Here is a 24,040-nt window from a genome sequence, read left to right on the forward strand (position 1 = left end):
GAGGAAGCGGTAAACTGGAACAGCATGATGGTTAGGGTAGCAGTGGAGGGGGTGTGGTTTGCAGGCCTAAGAGGCCTGGCGGCTCTGATGTGTGTGCATGTTAACAGGGATGTCCGTGCTCATGCCATCCACATCCGTGATGGGTCTTGTCTCTTGCTGCCCTCCTTAGACTTCTTCATCCTTTCTCATGGTCCCCTTTCTATTCTGATGTCCAGCAGAAACAGACATATGCACACGCTTGCACACTCACAGATGTAAATGACTTTAAAATTACATCTGCATGTGAGAGAAAGCTTGTATTACTTACTGTTCTGAGACTGAATTGTTTAATTTCACATAATGATCTCCTGAAAGTGAAATTTCAGATTTCTATCAAATTTTGAATTGTATGCATTTATTCTATAGTTTAAGTATATAAATCGGATTTTTTATGAACCAAATACTTTCAGCCTCTGTAAATTAAAAAGACTGAATGTGATATTTTCTGTCAATTTTAGCCCGTTCCCAGAACATTGGCATCGATTCTAGAATGCCTAATTATTGCTCATTCAGTTGGAGTGGAAAGTCTTTTTGCTGACTGCATGAAGTAAGTTACCTTATGCAGTGCCGCTGTTACTGTGTGTCCTTTATATATGTGTACATAATATATACTCTTACTCTCCAGCGTTTGCGGGCAGTTTTAGTCTTGGTCTGTTTTTTCCACACTGTTCAGATGCTTGACAAGTTGTACCAGTTGAGAAGTGTGGGTTTAGTTGTCACCCGAGGTGCATGGGGTCAGTTTCACTGAAGATGAGCCAGGCTGTGTGAAATGTGCACATAACCAGCATGGGTGTCAGTGTGTGTTTCTGTGCGGGGGTCCCTTTGTGCATCATGGCAGGCAGGGGAATGACCCACGAGGAGGTGAGAATGAAGACACCATTCAGCCTCATTTAGTCAATGGACCAAACTTAGGGAGTCTAGGCCCAGGCAGTTTATCGTAAGTTGTTTAAACGCGGTACAGTTTGGAAAAGAGTTTCATTCCAGTTCCAGGTGCACAATGAAGCTTACAGTGTGACTACTTGGAAACTCTGTACAGAGTGCACGTGACCACGAGGGTGGGTTCTAAAGGGTCTAGGATTTGGTGTGGTCTCTGACCAAGGTAGCAGAGAGGTCAGCCGGCTATAAAGTACCGTGACACGCCTAAGGATGGGTTCTGTTAACAAGGAGATAAAGTACTGTGACACCCCTAAGGATGGGTTCTGTTAACAAGGAGATGGAGATAAAGGTCTAAGGAGGGAGAGTCTGAGGTAGACGGTCTGGGAGGATTTGGGGAGGTCTGACTCCACATAGAGTGAAGGTCACTGGGTCATTAACAACATCCACTCCCAGCCTATTTCTTCCTCTGAAGACACAGCCCTGTGTGATTAACATTCCTGGGTTCTCTAGTGTTTATCTGTGAGTGTGATGACCTCGTGCCCTCTACATTTCTGAAAGTGAGCAGCATAGTTAAGTCCATCTTGGATACCGAAAGATTAAGTGAGGGTCAGTCATAATATTTGGTTTATGTGTGTGTATGATTGAAAACAAAATGCTGACTTTTAACTTTTTTCCTGGCTCTAACTTGGGTTGTTTAATTTTAACAGCTGGATCATAGACCATTTTGCAAGGTTTTGGTCAGAAAGAAGCTTTGCAAATGTTCCTCCTGAAATTCAGAAAACTTGTCTCAACATGCTGATCCAGTCCTTAGTGAGTATAACCTTAACAAATGCTTTATGTGAGCCATCCGAAGTTTATTCAATGATTCCAATGCAGAAACAGAATGTTAATGTTTCTGTAGAAGCAAGATGAGAGTCACAGTTCAGATAACTCAGGACCAAAGTGGAGATCCCAGCCCTGAGACCCTATTCTTGTGAAGCCACTCTCAAGTGCTCAGACAGGCTGGGCCACTATGAGCTCGATGTGCATTGGTCCAGCAATACAGGAGACTCTGCACTTAACACCTGACCTTTCTCAATGGCTTAATTTTCCCAGGGATTCACTTCACCTGGGGGCAAGTTGGTTGGTTGCATTAGGCTGCTTCTCTCATGGAAAAGATACATTTGTTGTTACTGGAATAGATGCTTACCCCGGACCTGGATTTACGTTCCTGACTCACTGTTTCTGCTAAAAGTGCTCTCCGTGAATGTTTAGACTTCCTTGCCTGTCATCTTTGTGTTCTACACAGTACAGCAATGACTAAGAAATCCACATCACAGACACAGACGTGAGAAGCTGTGGACTCGAGCATGTGAAGTCATTCATTGGACGTGTGGCAGTGCCTCCCTTACCAGGTTGAGTTTGTGTCTCTAAGACACAGTATGTGCTCCACAGCTCTGGATTCAAGGCACTGTTTATCTTGTAGTCGAAATTCATGTGTCCAGAAGTCAAGATGGGGAGGCGGGAATGTCCCCTCAGAATTGCTCCTAGTGACCCATTAGCAAAATTTTGCCTCTCTTCTCTGCAACTTTGGACTCTGCTGATCTAGAGACCTTAATACAGAGAGAAGGATGCTTCTATTGGGAATACATACAGCGAGGATCCCATTGAGCTGGCAGTTGAGACAACCCTCCTCTAGCTGGCTTGTAAATCCATATAAAGAAGTAGAAAGAGCTTGTCTGTTCAGGGGAGACTGAGCTGCCCTCTACAGCGTGGGTAAGGAAGACTGCATCTGAACACATCTGGATGCAGCACACCCAGGTTCTTTGTGTAACTCATTAGGAAATAGCAACAATTTATGCACAGTGACAATAAGGGCCCAGGGTCGTTAGCAATGGAAGTCTGGCCTATTCTGCCAGATTAGGAGCCACACACAGCAGAGGCAGCTGCTGAAATCCAAAGGAACGTAGAGTTGGGAGTGGAGGGGGTGATTATAAAAACATCCTATAAAAATATAGATGAGAATGTTTTCTTTTTATACTCACATCAGTAAATGAATAAAAATCGGTAAATTCTAAAGATATTAATGTTTAGGGTTATGTCAATTTAATTTATAAGTTAGATCCAGCCTTAAAATAGTACCCAGCATACATTAGGTACTTGGTATATATTGTCAAGTAGATGGATGAATGAATGAATGAATGAATGAATGAATATATACCTGAGACCACAGGGACCAAAGTAAATATGACTGGACTAAGAGAGGTGGTTTGAGCCCAGGACAGAATGGTCTCAAACATGAGAGTAGCTTGGGCTGTGGCTGATGGGGCCCAACAGTGCTTCTTCTGGGATAGAGAAGACGAGCCTGACACAGATCAGAACGCTACTGCAGGAGGTTTGACTGAATGGAATGTCCTGTAATGGTGTGGTTTTGGCTTTTCATAAGCAGTAGATGAGTTTAACTGAAGAATAAGCCCATCAACCCCTGCTGTCCGGCTAATACAGTGCCAAAGGTCACACACTGAGTAAATGTGTCCGACTTCCTCATCATAGTTCAAGTGACCTCAGGTCACTTCTCAGTGATCCAGGTCTCAGTCCAAGTCTTTAGTAGAATCCAAGACACAGTATTGACCCATCAACTCTGTTTCTAGGAATGTATCCTATATCTCTATTTACATATGTATAAAATGTATCATATGCAAGTAGCTCATTATTACATAACAATAAACCATTGGAAACCGTGTATTGAAGTAGAGTACTTGTGTATTTTGCCTATTTCTAGACAAGCAAGTATCTAATGCATTCAGGTCCTATTATACCCTATCCCCACTTTTCCTCCTCACCAGGTCCTCATCCCAGATTCACGTCCCTTTGTTTTGTTTTTCCTGGAAACCCGCTGGGTTTACCCAGAGCTATTTGTCCTCAGGCATGGTTAGCTCACTGAAGACAGTGATTTCCTCTCTTCCAGCAGCCTGGGACTGCCAAGTGCTCCCCAGGGCAGGTTGGCATGAGCCCCACCCTCATGTATGACTGAGTATTTATGGGTCCAGCTCTGTGCTGACTTTTATGAGGACCATGACCATGTCATGCAGTGCTTTTGCTCTTTCTGCCGCCTCTTCAGTGATGCACTCTGAGCCTGGGAGTAGGTGATTTGAGTATCCAGTTGAGGGCTGAGAATAGTGAAAGCTAATACACAGAGGGTGTCTGTACTGACCCAGTTCTGTAGTAGGCCCTACAGTAGTGGTGAGCAAAACCAGATGTTGAACACACAGTACATATGTTCGTATTCAAAAAATTTTATCTGAATTAAGTGCTTTAAAGGAAAAGCATGTGTAGAAGGACGGTGTAAGGATTGGGGAAGACATTGCTTTGATTGAGTTCTCAGTAATTAAAGAAGGTCCAGCATCCATGCTAAGTACTCTGGCTTCCATTGCATTGCTGTGTAAGAAACCCATCCCACGGAAAATGACTAAAAACTAGATTTGTTATTTCCAAAATGGTGGGGGTTGACCCTTTGCGGATATTCTCTAAGATGGCTCCCGTTGCCAGCAGGAGCTGTCGGCTGAGCTGCCGCTGGGCCACTCCTCATAGTCTTTGTGGATGAAGCAAAGATAACAGATAGCTTCCTGCAATTTTGTTTTTTATGGGAAACATCCCAAGAAATCAAAAGGATTTGATTTGCCTACAAAATTATAGTATTGCTGCCTAACTTCTCCAAATGCTTTTAAAATTCTAGAATCACAGGAATGCTGCCTTCCTTCTGATGGAGAGCGACCGGCTCATTATGGGCTTACCTAGAGTAAGGTGGACAGAGGCAGCGTTGTCCATGGCGTCGCAGCTGCAGGAAGAGTGTGTGGCATTTATTGTAGAGAACTTCTCAAGCATCATCAAGAGTGAAAATTTCACCCTGCTCCTACAGGTACTGTGTCTACCGTGTTCTCCATGCATGTTGTCTTGGGTCTGATTTTAATTGCACAAGCGCTTTTAAGTCAGGTTGCCTTTGATTACAATACTCTGTTGAGTAAATTCCACAGCAGATGGCATGTTTGCAACAGATTTGGAGCAATGGTGGACAGTATTTATTTTGGCTCACACATGAGAAAGCAGAAGGGACAGGTTTGAGTGCCCTGGCAAGGCTTGTTGTGACTTGGGCCAGCTCTTTTCCTCTGTCACCATGGCCACATTTTAAAGGCTCAAGTTGTAAAGATGATGGTTCTCTAAAATTTATTTTCATAAGGAACTGCTCGCTCTAAAATTAGTCACTGAATAATGATGTAGTCTTTATCCCTAGGTATTACTATTAGGCTTTATCAGCTCCTGAAAATTGTGCGTGCGTGCATGCGTGCGTGCGTGTGTGTGTGTGTGTGTGTGTGTTTAAGGGCATGCACATTTGTATGGGTGTGTCTGTGGACGTGTCTTTTATGTATATGTGTGTATGCATGTGTGTCTTGTGTGCATGTTTGCATGTGCATGTATTGCGAGTGTGTCGGCATTGCATGGGGGCATGCTCATGGAGTCTGAACAGAAAAGATGTGTTTTGAAGTGATGCTATGTATCCAGCCATGACAGTTGTACTGCTGTTAACTAGACTTTGACATTTATTGTGTATTTTACATGTACTTCATTAAATGTCAAATTCTGTGTTTTATAGTCACAAGCCATGAGCAGCACAGCTCATCTGTTGGACAAAATTTTTAAAGCCATTGAAGACAATATCACCACTGAAAATAGCTGCACCCTCCTTATGAGCCTGGACGCACTACTGAGTTCCGAAAGCACAAAGGAAATGGTACTGAGCGGGACAGGACTCACTGAGATGTGTAATGTTGTGGATGGTTTGAGGTTTAAGTTGCACGTGCACAGGTCAGTGTAGTTAGGTACTGGACACCTTGGGACTTGATAGTTTCTTATATCTATTTGAAGTATTTCCTAATATTTTTTCAATTATGTTCGTTTTCAAATCCACTTTTTATAAAACTTAAGAATCGGGCAGTTTGGCCCCTTACCTCTGAGCGCAGCTTGGGACTTAGCAGTTATCTGGCACAATGTGACTTTGGTATTTTTCTCTGATAATTACAATAAACTTATATATATATATAATGCATTTTAGTATTTTTAATCACTAATGTCTTTTATGGTATTAGTAATTCTTTTTTCTCAAAACAAATTTTATTTTTAAATTAGATTGAGTAGAAAAAATAAAAATTTAAATATCACTTATTTTTAAAATGCAATTAATTGGTGACAATAGATAATTAAGAATTTTTGTCATTTTTATTCTATAAGAATAAAATATTTCATCAAATTTATTATTATTACATAGAGTATTTGACCTTGTCGTGTCATAGTTGATATGAGAGGTTGTGGAAGGTATTCATATAAAACCCATTGCTGTTTTAAAATCCTGTTTAAAGAGTAGATTTAGCTTCATGTTCACTATAACATCCTGCTAACGAGTAAGCCTTCATAAATAGCATGTGCTCGGTAATCTTAGAAATGTAACTGATGACATCACTGATCTAGCTTGGGAGTAAGTAGATTCGGGAAGGAATAATGACTGGTTGCTATGACAATGTGGCTCTCACCAGCTGCTGATTTGTTGCTGGAACACAGGGCTTTACGTGCAAGGTCCAAGCTGTGCGTGACAAGCTGTGGGCCTTCCTGGTTCAGTCTTTCTACGCTGTTCGTCACACGGAAGGCTGGCAGCGGATGCACACAGACGACCAGCAGAAAATCCAGGCAGGTATGTTGTTCTTCCGAGATTTTATTCTCAGGTTGTGGTCTCTGTGAGAGCAGACATTGTTAAGGCGTTCTGAATTCCGGTAAATTAGCATCTGAGAGCTTCTGTCAGTAATGGAGCACTACCCAAAACTAGTGGGGATGCGTTAGGCTGCTTTCTCTGGCGTTCTTAGAAAGGAAATTCCTTTTCATGTATGGAATTAGCAATTTTTCATCCTTATCTCTATTAGCTACAATATTCTGGCCAAAGTTGCTAAGAAGAAGAAGAATCCTTGTGGGGAGCTGTGTAAAGGACCAGTCTGTGCAGTCAGATCACTGAGCAGGCTCTCTCCCCTCTGCAAACGTATTTCACTGGGAAGCTTGCCGTCTCTTTCACAAGAACCTTTCCTTGTGGTTTTGCCGAGATCAGATGGCTTTATTTTACGAGTGATTGGTTCAGGGATGCAGTGTGCGCTACTGCGGAGGGTCCCTCGGGAGCCGCACGGTGATCTCTGACATTTCCTAGGCGCTGTTTGAAACATCAGCATTCAACAAAAGATGTATATCTGTCGGAAAGTGTGTGTGGTAAAAACATGGAAATAGAATTTTGAGGGTGTGGAGCTAAAATGGCTTCGTGACTATTTTTAGGTTAAAGCAGGTGCCTCCGAAATAACACTGCCGTGGCAGCAGCTCCTGCCGTGCTCCGCAGCTCCACTTTTTTTCTTTGACATTAAAGCTCAAAGACTGTATTTTATGGAACAGACATTTAGTTCTATGAAACATGGAAGCCATGTATGATAAAATATATGTCAGCTGTATAAATTCCTAAGTGATATATTCACGGTGAGACGTGCTCACTAAAGCAACCGGACGTAATTTAAAGAGCAGTTTTCAAAGGTGTTTATTTTTTGTGTAATAAAAATCATCAAACCTTTAGAAATTGAACACTTTCTCCATGTGACTTTTCTGTGCTGGATTTCAGACTAGCTTTTCCTCCACAGTCTGCAGTGTGCAGGACAGGGCGCTGCATCCCTTCAGTGGGTGTCCTTCGAGCTCGCTTCTGACTGGTAGCAAACTTTGTTTTTCTCTTTTTAGAGGATTCACAGCTAAGCTGAAGCTCAGTGTTCTTTACTCTTTCGCGGCACGTATTAAGAGTCTGTGTGAGTTTGCACATCTCACAGATGTGCCCAGACCATCGTCAGTGGTGATGCAGTTAATCACCGCACGCTGCATCGGGGTAATCTGAGTTTTACACGGAGTCCTGGCCTGCGCGTGGTCACCGTTTTGGGTCAGCCTTGCTGAGCTGCTGACTGGAGGAGAATTCTGTTCATCTCTCTGTGCTATTGTGCTCTCATTTGGTTGCTGCAGGTCAGACTTTGGAGTAGAAATCGTAGATGCTTGACGGCCATTTTACTAAAAATGAAACACATTTGAGAAATCACAGGTGTCGAAGAGCCTTCAAAGTAAAATCTCAAGCTCTGTGACCCTTGAAAACCTGCACTGGACTCTGCCCTTACTGCATTATTCCGTGTATTTCCTGCTGTCCTTTTAGTTCTAAGAGTGTGAGCACGAGTCTCCCAGTAATCCACATACACTAACTGTAAAGTGAGTTATGTAGCTCCAGTGAGAGCGGATGAACTCGAGGGTCGTCTCCTGCTGTGCCCTCTCTGTCACCATTATCATCAGTCTGTAAAGCCAGAAAATAGCTTTGATTTCAGCGGAGTATTTTGGGGTATTGGATATTCTCTCATATTATGTATAAAACATAGTTTTAACTTTAGAAACTAAATAAAACCAGTTATTTAAAAATTTATAGCTTGTGAAAAGTCTGGATTTTTAAGTGAATATATGTGATTTTACATTTTTATTAATAAGCTTTAAAAACAAAATTTTCTGGACCAGAGAATAAGATTGAAGACTAGGTTCTTTATTCTGAAATGTGATGATAAATTGTCTTGTATACTGGTTTGCTTCTAAATCAAAGGGTTTTTTTTTAATATCTATCAAAATCTAACATTTTCTGCTGGCATTCTATTTTTCCTGGATTTCTCTGGTAATGAAAAATAATTTTCTTGTTTTTTTCCACAGCTGCATTTGACAAAGGTGATGATCGAAGACTCGGCAGGAAGCCCGTGCTCACCAGCTCCCAGGTAAACAGCAGCGTTTTGTCCAGGTCCCAGGGAGAGTACTACTCAAGTTCATTTTATATTCCAAAATAAATCCCTTATTAATTAAAGCTATTTTTAAGAGGAAGTAATTTTGAGTCTTAAAAATCAACATTTTTACATATATACATTTTAAATTATGTAAATTTCTTATATTCATTTGGTATAGGAAATATATTCCCTTTTCATTTCCTTGAAATTGTTTTTTGGCAAATAACATATTGGATCTGTTCCAGTAAGCCAGGAATTGTCTAGACATCCACGATCTTGTGTGATGTCTGCTCTCAGACTGCTTTTCAGTGAATATAACACAAGGTTCTCAAGATTCACTGTCTAAAAAGTCAGAGTAATGGGACTGTACTCTGTTCTTAAAAACATTAAAATGGCAAATTTTCCCTTTTTCCTTTTTAAAAGAAATTATTTGATTTTATTATAGCCTGAAATGTGTTTTTCTTCCTTCCAGATGTTATTATACAGATATTTATGCAATCAGGAAAATATCTAAGTACAAGATTATGCATATTTTGATGAAAATATGGACTCATTCATTCAGCGCTCTGACTGAGAATATAAAAACATATTGTCCTTGAAAATTAGACAGGGAGTCTTGTTTTCTTCTTTATAACCTACTAAGTAGGAACGTCTGCAGCCATGAAATACCCTGTTGGCTTCAGGCTGGAAACTGGGACCATGGAGGGCTTGTCAGCCAGCGTCCTGGGATTGCTTTCTGGAGAGTGTGCTGTGGTCTGCTGTGCCCCATCCCTGAGCGGGGCTACACAGCCCCCTCTGACCCAGAGTGTTGGTGCACACCTGCAGTCCCAGCCCTGGGAAGTGGAAGTAATTGGGAGTCATCACAGCTAGTGAAAACCTGCCTTAGAACAAAACAAAAAAGACAAACAGAAACACTTTTGACTTCCTTCCCCCCTAATTCCCGTGATATGAGTGTGGGAACCCTGACTCCCCTTGGCCCAGTAAGTGTGCCCTGTGATCCCAAGCCTGCCCTGACTCCCCTTAAATGTGCACTGTGATCCCAAGCCTGCCCTGACTCCCCTTAAGTGTGCCCTGTGATCCCAAGCCTGCCCTGACTGTGTCTTTTTGTTTTAATGAGGACTCCCAAAAGTAAATTATTCTTAGTACAGAGGATTAAATGCTTCATGATAAAATTTCTGGCATTTGAGTTGAAGACTTGTTAGTGAAAATTTTTACAATGTCCCTCAGATTTTACCATTCAGCTGATATCCTTAAAGCAATGCATCAGGAGCTCTAGTCCAGGTCTGTCCTTTCCAGGCGTGTGGCCGTGGGTCAGCCACATGTCTGTTTTAATGCCCAGTTTCGTATCCAGCAAATGAAGGGAGGCACAGGAGCTATTTCCCAGGGTTCCCTTGTGCAGATGAAGTACTGATGGGTCAGATGTTAGCACAGACCCTGAGAATGGGCTTCAGAAACCTCCGGTGTTAGCTACTTGGGATAGCCTGAGTCTTCGGGGATTCTACTGTAATGCCACAAATTAATTAACATTACTTATGATTAGTTATTAATTAATAATGCTGTATTTCAGATTTGATTAAGATAATAAAGTTAGAAACCCAAAGTTCTTATGAAAATTATTTTTAAAATGATAAAAAAAATGGTTTTATGTGATCCTAAATCATAATATGAATGTAAAAGCGAGGGCTCAGTCATTCCATGGGAGAGCACTGTCCTGGGATAGCATGAGCTTTCTTAAGGGTGCCTTCTAAAACTGAAGCCAGGTGTCACGGCGCACACCTTAGTCCCGGCACGGGGTCTCTGTGAGTCCCAGGCCAGCCTGGTCGAGCTACGACCAGGCTGTCACAATAAGTGACAGTGACAAGAAGCTAAACCAAAATTTTCTTGAAACATAAAGTGTTCTATATCAAAGACTTGTCAGTTTATAAGATTTTTCTCTTTTCTCTCTTTTTTTTGTTTTTTGTTTTGTTTTGTAGCAAAGGAGACAAGGCTCTGATGCTGTTATAAAAACAAAACCTCGGACGGAAGATAAAAAAGTGTGTCGGACATCTCTCTCTACTGCTCAGAAGATGAAATCTGATGGGTTAGGAGCATCTGGCTGTATGTCCAGCACGAGCAGAAGCAGTGTAAACAAAGTGTTCAAGCACAGTGACAGCGCAAAAGCATCCCGAGTTACAAAGGAGCTGAGAGCTGGGGGGAGAGCTGCTTTCGCCAAGTCTAAAGCTGCAGCAAAGCCTCAGACACAGGACAATGGTAACGCCAAGCCGGAAGATCTCTCCAAAGTTGTGGGAAGACCAGCAAGAGTGGCAGCAGCTGGACAGGAGGACTCAGTGCCTGGAAAAGGAATAAGGAACCAAGAAGCGCAGACTACAGGGGCCAGGCCCAAGGTACTCACTGCAAACCTGAATGTGCAAGCCAGAGCCAAGCCTTTGAAAACACGGACAGGAAGAGATCCTTCACGCGCCACCTCTGCAGGACCCTCTAGTAGATCTACAAATTCAAGTATGGAGCTTTTGACTCCCACTGGATGTGTGGATGAGCCGAAAGAAGACGGATCAGTGGGAGACAGGTCGTCTGAGGAGAAGCTGCACTTGAGTGACTCTCCAGGACAGGCATTGAGTAATGGAGTGGTGTCAGCTGGAGGTGGGTTAGCACTCCTGTTGTGTTAGTATCTGTGCGCGTGTGTGTGTGCGCGTGTGTGTGTGTGCGTGCGTGTGTGTGAGAAGGGGGGAGCAAGCTCCCATGCCTCATATATGGTAGACAACAATCTACATCACCAGTTCAATGCTCCAAAATTTTTTTGAGATAGGTTCTCCCTAGTAGCCCAATGCTGGCCTTGAACTTTCTGTGTAATTGATGATACTTTTGGACTTCTGAGCCTCCTGTCTCTGCCTCCTAGGCCCTAAGATTCAGCTCTGCCTCATGCCTGGTTTATGCGGTGCTGTAGGTGAAGCCCAGTACTTCATGTACACTAGGCAAGCACTCTGCTAACTCAGATACATACCCTAGCCCTGAAATCCTCATTTTAGTAGCTCCTAATACTTGAAAGTCCCTAGAAAGCATGGTCACTGCTAAATGCTAACATGTGGTTTAATTCATATGTGCAAAAAGAGAGAATATGGTCTTTCCTGTGTCTAGCCTGTATGTTTATCCAGCCTGTTACTATTTTTAATGTTCTATTCCTCATGACTGATACCTCTAATTTATAGCTGTAAAATCTCGACCAGTTTCAAGAGTTCTCAGTGGAGTTTCCAATAAAAGAAGCCTTCATGAACAAGACTCTAACAATAGCGGCAGGTAAGACTCTATTCACCTGATGTCTCTGCTATAAACGAACTTCTAGCTGAATGATTTTAAAGATTTTCCTTCATTTAAATATATTTATGAAATGACATTTTAAACTTTATTTCATATTTATATAAAATGGTTCAATGTAGTAAATTTTCTTAGCTATGCTTAATGGCATGCAAAGTTATGCATTGTCTTATCATATGTGGTCTGATCTTTCAAAACTTAAAGGCTTATGAATATAGGTTTATATATTTTTAAAACAGATATATTTCTTTTTTTGGACAAAAGCTGTGTGGTCATGTATGGCTATGGTCGCACACGGTGTTGATCAGTTCCTGTTTTGGAGGATCACTGTAATGCTAACTGCAATCATTTTCTTCAGCGTAACCAAAAAGCTGAGTGGCAAAGGACTTGCTGATCCAGCACCGCAGGCAGCTCTGAAGAAAAGAGGGAGCAGCAATGGGTATATAGCAACTCAGCCGCGGACCAAGAGCGCCCCTCCCACCCTGGCTCAAATTCAAGGTAAAGCTGCGACGGTCCTGTGGATTCTGGGTGCGGTCCTGTCAGTTGGACAAGCAAAGCTCTGGCCAGACCTGCAGTTACAGATAAGCAAAATGGGGCCTGGCTGTGTTACCGTACACTTGTCTATACTGCTGAGTTAAAGCTTTATGGCTTTTATATAAATATTTTAGTGTTGGGGGATTGATTGTGGTTTTCCTGTCCTCCGTGGAGAGGAACTTAAAGGTGTTGTTGACTCATCTGTATTTCTGGTCCTTTTGTGGAGCATGCCTAGGTTTCTTGAAAGTTTCCTTGATGACTAGAGGAATTCTATTAATGAGCTGGCACTGAAGAGTTCTTAAGGAACAGCAGGAGCTGGGCAAATGTGTGTGTGTGGGGGGGGTTCCTTCAGAACCTGGCACCATGCTGTTGTTTTTCAATGTCTAGGAAGAAAGAATACTGATTAGGTCATATAACTTGCACATGGCAGCCAGTTTTAAATATTACTTTTTTCTGGGCCTGGTGGTACATGCCCGTAGTCATTCCATCAGGGAGATAAAGCTGAAGTCATCCTTGACTGATATAGTGAGTTCAAAACCAGCCTGGACTACCGTGAGACACTATCTCAAAATAGACAGGAGGGAGGGGAGGGAGGGAAGAGCAAGGAGGCTGAGGGGACATGAATGTTAGAGGGAAAGCCAAGCGTACGGAAGCACACGTAAAATCTCAGCATTAGGGAGGCAGGGGTGGATGGGTGGATCCCTGAGGCTCAGTGGCCAGCCAGCCAGCCGAAACTAAGTCCCAAGTGCTGGTCTCAAAAAGAAGGAACTGTGTGGTTCTGGGGAGCAACCACTGAGACTGGTCTCTGGTGTGTGTGTGCACACATAGTCTAACGCAAGCGCGCGCGCTAGCTCACACACACATACACATACAACAGTTACTTTTTATGTATTAAGCACTCATTTGTAAGACCAATTTCTATAATCTGGATTTGCATAATGAATTAATACTAAAAGTCAATTGAAAACAAAGCAGATAAAATTATTTATATTCTAGTAACAGCTAGAAATTTAGGCATAAATGGCTCTATAGGACTGGGGGAGCTCAGTGTAGAAGGGACACCCTTCACATCCCTGGTCAGTCTCTAGGCTCCCACCCACCCTTATACACACATGGAAGTAAAGCTGACAATTGGAGTTGGCAGATTTGAGTGCCCCAAATTTCATTTCTAAGACTTTAACCAGAATGCATAAATGGAATTTTAATGAATAATTAATAAACTTTATTCTACATTTTTCTGTAGCCCACAGTCTGGTTTTCCTTGCAGATCTGGGTTGTTAGCCCTGATAAACAACAATTATAATCCTCTAGTATAAGGTTATTCCAGTTTGAAGAAAAAACTAACAATTTCCAAAAATTTACATTTTATTTTAGGTCAGGTCTTGTTTTCAGCTATGTTTCCCCCAGAAACACACTTCAAAGAGAGGGCTTTTCTTGATGCTTTGATTAAAGAAAATCAGATTTTCTGCTCTAACACATTTACACAAATCCATTTTAGGAACAGCAATAACTTGATGAAGATTCTACTACAATGGTTTTTACTAAGATCCCAGAATAAATCCCTCTATATTTTAAATATTAATAGAAAAGGTTTTTACTTTATTATTATTCATTATGCCTTGTCTGTCAATATTAGATGTTTCCCTTTGGTTGCTTTATTGATTTTATTTAACTCTAAAATGATTTGAAAACATAAGTTCCACTCAGAATTTGAGAGTACTTTGAATCTCTTTACTTCCTTAGGCCCCCATGGAGAAGCACCACACTCTGTAAAACCTCCAGTGTCTTCAAGACAGTCTGATGAAAATGTGGCAAGGCTGAGGCACAGCACAGCTGCAGATAGGCAAGTGCCTAAGAGAAAAGTTATCAAGCAAGGACATGGAACTTTGCAGAAGGCTAATGCAAAAGTGGTACCAATGCTTAAAAACCCAAGTCAGTCCAAGAAAGGTGGAACTTTGAATAATAAAGGCTCAAAACAGAAAGTGCTTCCTGGAGAAGTTATGCTGCAAACTCAAGCTCCTCAAAGACCTTCCAAAACTGAAGCAGCCCCCACCCAGAAATGCGTGCTCCCCAGTGTGAGTGACAAGAGCCATGTTTCTAAGCAGAGGCCTCATGGGTCCCTGGTTCACCTTGCTTCTGAGACCAGTGGTGCAAACACACCCCAGTCACTGTGCAGACCTCACCCACAAAAGCCATTGGACAGTCAAGACAAAAAGAAACCAGAGCTAGAAGGCCAAAATAGATCAAAGATGGATGAATCTATAAATCACGAACTGAAGTCAAAACTAACTGGCGTAGATCAGAGTAATACATCCGCTTACCAAGATGCGAATCATCTCAATGCAAACTCGAATTGTGGTAACGTCACTGCTCCGAAATCCATGATTTCAAATCCAAATGAAAACTCCATAAACTCTAACCCAGTTTGTGGTTCAGGCTCAGCAAATGCAGAGCAACTCTGTGTACTGTCAGGTAGAGAGAAACAAATAGGAAGGAAAGACACAGACACAAAACCAAGTGTGGATTGTGTGACAGTGAAAGAAGGTCTGTGCGCTCCTGGAGAGGTAAATGGTACCCTAGACTCTGTCCAAGACGGAAGGAAAGCATCAGTTCAGAGCCTCCTACCCAGTGGCTCTACTCCAGTCAACTCAGCTGTTCCTTCCAGGTGTCTTTTGGGACAACCATCAGAAAAAAATTATAAAAACATGGAAACATCAGAAACCCCAGAGAGCCATGACGCTCCGTTCGTGGGCCACTGGGGTCTGAGCAACAGGGCCACACAGCAGAGAGAGAGCCCAGAATCCGACAGTGGCAGCGCCACCACGTCCTCGGACGACATAAAGCCCCGCTCCGAAGACTACGATGCCGGAGGGTCTCAGGATGATGAGGGCTCGAATGACAGAGGCGTCTCCAAGTGTGGCACCATGCTGTGCCCTGACTTCCTTGGGCGAAGCAGCAGTGACACCAGCACCCCCGAGGAACTGAAGGTGTGCGACCCCAGCCTGAGGATTGAAGTCAGAGTGAAAAGGCAGAGTGGGGGCGACCTTTTCCAGGTCAACTCAACCAGTGACGACGAGACGCCTAGGAAAAAGCCAGAAATGTGGTCTCGATTCTCAGTGATCCATCCCAGGGAGAAAGAAAGTATTCCACGAGGCAGTGTCCCATTTGCTCAGGAAATGGACCAGGTTTCTTCGTCAGCAGATGAAACGGAAGATGAAAGATCCGAAGCGGAAAATGTTGGGGAAAATTCCTCCCTGTCCAACTCAGGTACTCAGCACGTTCAGGGAATAATTAACTTAGCTTTCGAAGATGGAACTGAACATGAAAGTCACGACTTTTCTGCAACTAAAAGATTTAGAAGGTCAGTGTTGCTCTCTGTAGATGAGTGTGAAGAAGTGGGGTCTGATGAAGGGGAAGTCCCCACCCTCTGCCAACCGCCTATGGATTCTCTTTCACCTTCTGATGTTTTTGATGGTGTTTCTTATGAGTGCCATGGAAGGACAGGTCACTCCAGATTTTCTAAAGAAAGCGCAGATACTTCTGCACATTGTAAACACAATGATAAAGACAACAGTGCATACAAAAATGAAAGCATCCTCCTGGGGCCTAGTAGCAAAGACTCTTCAAGAAAAGATAAACAGAGTGTCTCAACAGACCACAGGAACGGGGTGGATGTCCCATCCAAAGGAAGCCAGCAGCCTTGTCCAGAAGATGAAGAAACAAATCACAGAAGTGAGGTGGCCAATGACTTTCAGCACCACAACACATTCCTGGATGGTGACCCGAAATCTCATGAACGACCGTGTCATTTGGAGCTTCATCAGAGAGAACTCAGCTCCAACATACCAAAGATCAGCTCAGCAAAATCTCTAGATTCCCATGCGAGCCAAGTCCTGCCTCAGGAAGGTCAAGTGAGAGAGAGCCATTCCACAGCTCCCAAGAAAGCTAATAACGCTGTGTTTTCAGGTAATGTACAGAAGTAGACGTGCTAAATGCATAGGAAAATAAGTTCATAGATGTCTGAAGTTGTCTGTAGCCTGGATGTTATATTTTAATTAGAATATTTAAGCTACAGTTTCAACTTTTAAATGAGAATTTAAATTTATTAATAATATAAAAATGAGTTAGCAGTCCATTATTTATTGTTTGCTTAAAATCTTAGTAAATAATTAATATGTAGTTGAAAACCTTGTTTACTGGACACAGGTAACATGCTAGATCTTACATAGAAAAAGGAACTTGGTTTGTGTCATTGCAGTTATCGTGTCTGATTTAATAGAGCATTCTTCACTGTTGGAAGTTTTACTGTACATTGGGTATGTTTAAGGATCTGTGTACAGATATAAGAGGGCTGTGCAATAACTATAGTAATATGTGCTGAAAGCACCACACTGTTTTAACTAGATTAATTATTATAATTTATATGCATTTTACAGAAACTAAGACTTTCTTCAGGATCACTATAATTCTAAATTTTTCAAGCAGAAAGATTAAGTTTCTAAAAGAGGTTATATTTAGACGCAGTGATGATATAGGAAAAGGCCCGTCTTATTTCACAGGCTAGGTTCTCTCTTGTCTAATTGTTTTGTGTTGCTGTCTTTCTTATTTATTAATTCAGACGAATGACTTAAAATATGCAATAGTAGCTGGTTGAGTAACTATTATGTATCCTAATTAAGAAAAGTATTGACCAGAAATTCCTATTCAGTAACTGATAAGAATGGGAGATCTTCCAAAGCTGTATTTTTTGTGTTTGTCCTGGCTCACATCCTCGCTCGCGTGTGCGATGTACAGATCAGCTTTAGGTTCAGCGTGTTTATCTCCCATCCCCTGAAACCAGGTTATTTCTAAGGCACCTCCAAATGACTGTCTTTTTTTCTCCTTGAGTTTCTATTGTAGTGAAGTAGATTTGTGTGTACTTTTATGTTTGTTTAAATAATTTATGTTATTTTCTGTATTCTAAGTTTTCAAATTAAAATGTGGAAAATTATTGTTAGTTACCTTTGTTGATTTTGCTGCTAAACAGTACCCTTGAATTTTTTTAACAGAAAAATAAATGCCTCAAAAATTTTGTCAATTTTGTAAAAATGTTATTTTTCCATGTTGTGTTTTTCTGAGGAGCTGATGCTGTTACATTGTGTTACTGCTGTTCTACAAGACTCTGAGGGGTCGATGTCAGTTTTTACATTGTGTAGTATTATGAATCCTTGCAGGAGACATAGATGCTTGTGACTCACGGGCACAAACCTGCATGTCTGACCACCGGCCTCCAGTGTGTGAGACGGAGACCGCAGAAGCCTGCGTCCTAGTCAGGGGCTCTGAGGATGACCGGCACTTTGCACAACAGGACTGGACTCTGCTGAAGCAGCTGCTCTTTGAGCAGGACGCAGACTTCAGTGTCACAAGTTCTCTTCCTGAAGATCTAAGCTTAGCACAGTATTTAATCAACCAGACACTCCTTTTAGCTCGAGACAGCTCAAAACCTCAGGGCTCAGCACACACCGACACGTGGAACAGGGGGAGTGAGCTGTCGTCCCCACTGGGCGACTCCTCGGCAGGGGACACCATGGCGAGTGTTTCCTCCGAAGACTGTTCGCCTCTAGGGGAGTGGACAATCCTGGAACTGGAAACCCAGCACTGAAAGTTTAAACTATGCCACCCTGTATTTTTGATGCCTACATTATATTTATAATTTCATTAGCCAGAATTAACCTTCAATTTATTGAGGTAAATATAGCTTATTTATTAATAGATTATTAATAATCTCATGTCTCATGTTAAAAAATTTTTTTTCTAAATTTTGAGCATGTTTTTCATAACTATTAGAGAGATTAGGAGACTTGTAGGAAAATCTTTGCTCTACTTTTCTTTCCCAGCTGATAATTTATTCATTTATTTAAGAATTTCCATGTCAGTACACAAGGATATCAACTCCTTACTTTTGACTCTGCATATGGTACCATAATAATTTAACAATAAACTTACTGTGTGAGTGTGCATTGTATAAAATTAATCTGTGAATGGCATTCAGACTCGGGCTGGGTACCCCCACAGCTTCCCCAGCATTTCAGGACCAGGACATTGAGATGTGGTCGTACGCTAAGTTTCAACCATATTTTTAATAAACTAGGAGGAGTGGGGCTTTCTGGATATATCCAGGCAGGCACGGAAACAGTCTTGTCTCTGTGAACCCTAGCAGTCACTTTTATTTTGTGTGTCATGATAAGAATACTTTGGAAGTGCCCTGCACTGAGCTAGCCCCAAGTATTAATCAAGATGGGTGGGTGAGGGAGGCAGCTGGTCCTGATCTTCCCTGGGCATGGGCTTCCTGGTGTCTGCTTAGATCCTTCTTTGTGGTCAGATTTCCCTCAGTCTGCAGGGAAACAGATACACAATGCTACCAGAGAGCAAACGCTTGGATCTTAGATGCCGCTGACTATGGTCCTTTAAGGTCATGGGATTTCAAACACTGTGTCTTGTAACTAACTCATCTTTCTCTAGACTATATCAGAAGTAAGGGAATCTTTTAAGTTAAAATTTTTCTTAAATAGCAAAATTTTCAAAATGACATGAGATGTGTACATATATTGAACATAACCAGCTTAAATTGAATTACTTGTTCTAAAATAACAATTATGTTTTCATTTAAGTGCTAATCTCTTATACCACAAACTTCATTCTTTTTTTTACTATACATTTGCCTGCATATATATGTCTGTGTAATAATATCAGATTTTTGGCGCCTTTTTCTCTTGTAAAGGCAATGTTGGCGAGAGAACGGTGTTGAGGTCCTTACATCATTTTAGGCGTGCAACTTACCTTTCCAGTAAACGATTAGGCGAGTCTACATCAAAAGTGTTTATAACTTCAGATCCAACCTACGCCCCCACCCCCTGTTGGGATCTGCCCTTAAGAGTAAAGAATTTGAAAGTCTTTGTAGTGGTGTGCCTGAAATCCCAGCATTTAGAAGAAGCAGGAAGATCACAATTCAGAACTATCCTGAGCTACATAGCAAGACCCTGGCTATAATTCAGTAAAGTAGAATAATCTCAAACAAAGCCTTGTCAAAAAAAAATATGTATTGAGCTAGACTTAACTAGCTAAGTAGGGCTGATGAGAAGGCCGAGCAGGTGGAGGAGCTTGCTGCAAAGCCAGATGAGCTGCGTTGAGTCCCGAGTACCTGCGTGGTAGAAGAGGAGAAGCAACTCCTTTGCTTCCGTGAGTTTCACACTTTGAGATTCCACTCCTAACTGGGACCAGGTGCTGTGTGTCTTTCTGTACCGGATTTGCTTCACTTACCGCGACATCTCAGAAACACCTCAAATCACAGGACTTCTTTTCAGAGGCTATTTAATGCTGCGTTTTCCTGTCCATTGTCGGATGCTGCAAGGCTTTAATACTGCGTTTTCCTATCCATTGTCAGGTGTTTGCAAGGCTTTTTCTGGTAGGCAAATATTCCTTCATCCTAGCTAGGGCACATACCAAAGAAACAGTTCTGTCCCAGTCTCCCTCAGTGGATCAGGAGTGTGGGTGTACAACTCCATCTCAGAAACGCCCATCATAGTTCGGTGAAGACTCATGGGCCTGTACCCCTGGAGCTCCCTTCACAGCTACAGGCTGCTCACCGTGCTGGAGACATTAACCACTTCTGTGATGAGCAACTTAGGCATCTCATGACAGCTTCGTGAGCCTGGGAAGTTGCATGTGCTTCTGTCTTCACTGCAGAGAAGATTTCAATGGGGAGAAATGCCCACACAACAATTCATTCCTCTGGTCTTAAGTCTTCACCTTGTCTTTCACAAAGTAGTCTGAGCCTAGGAGGGGATGCTGTAGACATGTGATTGCTTTCTTCTTTCCAGTAACAGCCCTTTGTGCCACAGTAACAGCCACTGGCTTTCTTGATTTCTCCATATCTGGCAACCAAAGGGTGTTCTGTCTTTGGTATGCAATCCACAACTGTGTCAAATAGACTTTATGGTTTGTGAAGCCTCCCCCGCCAGCAACACAAAGGGAGACAAACCATCCTTGATACCAGGGATTTCATTTCAATGACCTTATAGCTCCTGGGAGTGCCTTTATCATCTCCTTAACTGCTAGTTTTACAGTCCTTACAGCCTCTCTTTTTAAATCTTTTAAATCAGAATCTCAGAGGTTAATATTATGTAATGAAACCTTTCTACAGAAGGTGGCAGGATGTTCATCTAAAGGCCTCCCGTCACCCATGACAAGTGAGAGTGTTTCAGATGGTTAAGGGGCTATTTAAGAATCATTCTACATGCATGAAACCATCCCATCACCTGTGTCCATTGTCTCGTCACAGGAGCAATGTGGGGTGCCTGGACGGCGACTTTACCCTCCAGCCCCTCCATGTCATTTGATGTGAACCGTCCAGCGTCCTCATCCTGCGGTTCTGTTGTCACCACGGAGCCCCTGCACATCCCCATCCCATGCTGGTCTCTCTGTGGTTTTTGTTTGTTACTTTTTTTGTTTTTCAAGACAGTGTTTCTCTGTGTACCCTTGTCTGTCCTGGAACTTGCTCTGTAGACCAGGCCGGCCTCAAACTCACAGAGATCTGCCTGCCTCTGCCTCCTGAGTGCTGGGATTAAAGGCATGTGCCACCACTGTGCTTCTGACCCAGCTCAGGGCCAAGGAAAAGCGAAGGTGATCTTTAGCCTGCTGTGCCTGCCGTGCCTGTCCCTGGAGCCAGCTCCCTGGTTCTGATAGGCTCCAGGCCAACACCGTGACCTTTACTTTTCCATCAACCATACCCAGCTGCTAAAGGAGCTCCAAGCTGGGCAAGCAGTCTTCACTCCCCCACGTTCTTGCACGGGAGAAACATAAACTGCATTCTCTGGGGCATGGCTGCCCATCCTTGGGTCAGCTTAAACTTTTCACCTTCGCTATTTTAGCACTTAGACTCTTCAAGTAACTCCAACTCAGTACTTAACATGTCACATTTGCCTTCAAGTGACCTGGACAGACTTCTTTGTCCTTCTCTCCTATCCCAGGAGCTTTAGTGCCTTACAAAGTAAACTTACGTACCAGTCTAGGTCATTTAGGTTCCCCAAGGCCTCGACGGCCATGAGGAAGCTCCAGAGAAGCAGTTTCTGTCTTCACCCATGCTGTCCCGGGCTAGGAGTCCCGTTACCTGCTGACTCAGCCTCTCTCGCCTCGCCTGTGAAAATCGTGGCGTACAGACATCTCTCATGCCCAGTTGTCTTACTACTGCCTACGTCTATATCGTCTTCCATTCGCTGGTAATTATAGAGACCTCAACCAGTGACAACTAAGTGTGCCTGAGGGCTCCTTTGAGCCTTTTCGCTCATACTGCTTCAGGCTGTGTGCTGTGTACAGACCAAGCCCATCTGTCCCTAGATGCCGCTGCTTCTTAAGCCGTCTTGTGCAAGGCTTTTTTTCTTTAGTACCCCTCCCCCCCCCCCCAGCTAAAGGAGCTTAAATGCAGAGAATTTCCCGATGATCCCTCTCCCTTTCTGATAAAGGTTGGCTCCTCTGAGTTATCTTCTACCTCACTGCTCCCTCTTCACTGCCTGGTTCCTTCCCTGGGTTCCAGGTTTCCGGACCAAGAAGCACTCTTCAGATCCAGCTTGTACTGGTTCCCTGGCATCCTGCCAGCTGTAGGAAATGACAAGCTAGCACTTCCTCTCCGTTCTCCCTTTTCCCACCTTCCCTGCCAAATCAGAGGCCAAGCCAAAAAGGAAAGCAGCCACTGCTTCCCTGTTGTGATTCCTCCCTTCCGCCGGCCAACAGCATCGCTTCAACTGCGTGTCTTACTGGCTGTGGCAAAGGCACACAGCAGCCATCACGGCTCGCTCAGAATCCTGTCCCGTGTGTTCAGCCCTGTTTGGGAGATAGTTGTAAAACAGACCTCTTCAGAGGAGGACCCTATCTCAAAAGCAAATAATCCTGGAACCCAACAAACCATGATCTTCCTGTGTGCCCGTTCTATGCTAGTTTGTGCTGTGGGGCTAAAAGAGGAATTTGACACAGCTTACCAATCAATGCTTGAAGGAGCTCTTCTGAAGCTGAGATTATATACAGTCCTCCTGATGATATTTATGTTGGCTTTATATTGCAGGTTCTGATAGCTTTGACTCCAGCACAGCTCCATGCGACTTGTGTGTCTATCGTTGCACAAACCGCTTCTAATGCCCACACATCACCGTTCCTTTACATAAGCTATAACGAGGTTTGCTGTCTTCTTTCACTACTGGTCTCCCCAACCCCTAGCAAGAGCTCAATGAAAATAATTGCAATTGAAATGCACCATCATTTAAACGCCGCACGCTTCCTTGTAAGTGTCTTCTGGAGTGATTGATGCAGTTCTGCAAACTATACAAATTTTCTCCCTTGTGAAATGCACAGCAGGAGCCTATGGTCAGAAGGCTGGGACCAGGCTCTGAGCTCCCGGTAAGGAGCTGCAATCTAAAAATAGACGTGACTGCTTCTACTCCATTCTTTGTGAACTGCCCGTTTCATTAGCCTAGTGACTGAGTTGATTTATTTTTATTATTGTCGTTATATATAATATTTTATGTCAATATTTTGAGAATTCCCTGAGTAACGGAAGTCCTATTTGGAAAGGCCTCGCTCAGTCTGGTAAGATGGCTCAAAGGTAATGGCACTTCCTGACCAAGCCTGGAGACAAGAGTTCAGTCCCCAGGATGCTTTAAGGGTTGTAGGAGGCACGGAGGTCTTTGTGCTCACAGATGAGCTCAGGAGAGCCTGGGGTTAAACACAAGGGGTTATTCCTTCAAGGAAAGGAATGCATAGCCTGCTTTTTTTAAAAAAAAAAAAAATGTTTGTTGTTTTTGTTTTGTTCGGGGGGTATTGTTTTTATTTTTGTTTTATTTTGATTTTTATTGGTTTTTTTCCCCAATATAGGGTTTCTCTGTGTAAGTCTTGGCTGTCCTGAAACTTTCTTTATGGGCTAGACTGGCTGCGAATTCACTGAGATCCACCTGCCTCTGCCTCCCAAGAGCTGGGATTAAAGACGTGCACCACCACCACCTGGTATATAGCCTGTTATCTACCCAGAAGGCTGGGAGCAGAGGTGTTTCATAGCCTAGTGACCTTTGCACTATCTGTGTGGCAGAGATCACACTGGCTTCTCCGCCCACACTTTTCCTCAGTCAATCTGCAGGACCTATCGTGATGGAAGGTGTCACACATTCTTTTATAGAGTTTCAATGTAGTCACTCCGATCTTTATTTACGTTGCTTAGTTCCTCGAGGAGATTTATGTATGCTTTTATTATGCACACGAGATGGAGTTAATTGAGAAAAGGTTTTACCAAATTGCACTGTTTAAATATGCCTAAAATAAACGACTTAGGGTCAGACTCCAGAGGTTGAAACACATAGACTAGTCATCTAGAAACAAGCTGTCTTCTTGCCTGGAGCCATCAC

The 24,040-nt window shown here is 42.8% G+C and overlaps 1 protein-coding gene across 3 annotated transcripts in view; it reads left to right on the forward strand.

Annotated features, from left to right (window-relative positions):
* Btbd8 (BTB domain containing 8) overlaps positions 1 to 18,611 on the forward strand; it is a 50,981-nt gene extending 32,370 nt beyond the window's left edge. For 2 of the 3 annotated variants that reach the window (XM_050155587.1, XM_050155588.1), the window contains 11 exons: positions 498 to 586; positions 1,623 to 1,725; positions 4,631 to 4,813; positions 5,546 to 5,683; positions 6,508 to 6,637; positions 8,701 to 8,762; positions 10,742 to 11,408; positions 11,975 to 12,062; positions 12,439 to 12,578; positions 14,358 to 16,580; positions 17,828 to 18,611. In XM_050155587.1, the coding sequence (XP_050011544.1) occupies positions 498 to 586; positions 1,623 to 1,725; positions 4,631 to 4,813; positions 5,546 to 5,683; positions 6,508 to 6,637; positions 8,701 to 8,762; positions 10,742 to 11,408; positions 11,975 to 12,062; positions 12,439 to 12,578; positions 14,358 to 16,580; positions 17,828 to 18,255 (4,251 nt within the window). In that variant the 3' untranslated portion in view covers positions 18,256 to 18,611. Of the gene's footprint in view, positions 1 to 497; positions 587 to 1,622; positions 1,726 to 4,630; positions 4,814 to 5,545; positions 5,758 to 6,507; positions 6,638 to 8,700; positions 8,763 to 10,741; positions 11,409 to 11,974; positions 12,063 to 12,438; positions 12,579 to 14,357; positions 16,581 to 17,827 lie in introns of those variants that run through there. The other variant, XM_050155589.1, reaches the window with a different exon arrangement.
* The last annotated feature ends 5,429 nt before the right edge of the window (positions 18,612 to 24,040 follow it).

This window comes from Alexandromys fortis, unplaced genomic scaffold, assembly GCF_014885135.2.
Source record: "Alexandromys fortis isolate MF-2015 unplaced genomic scaffold, M_Fortis_MF-2015_v1.1 scaffold_87, whole genome shotgun sequence".
Lineage (NCBI taxonomy): Eukaryota > Metazoa > Chordata > Mammalia > Rodentia > Cricetidae > Alexandromys > Alexandromys fortis.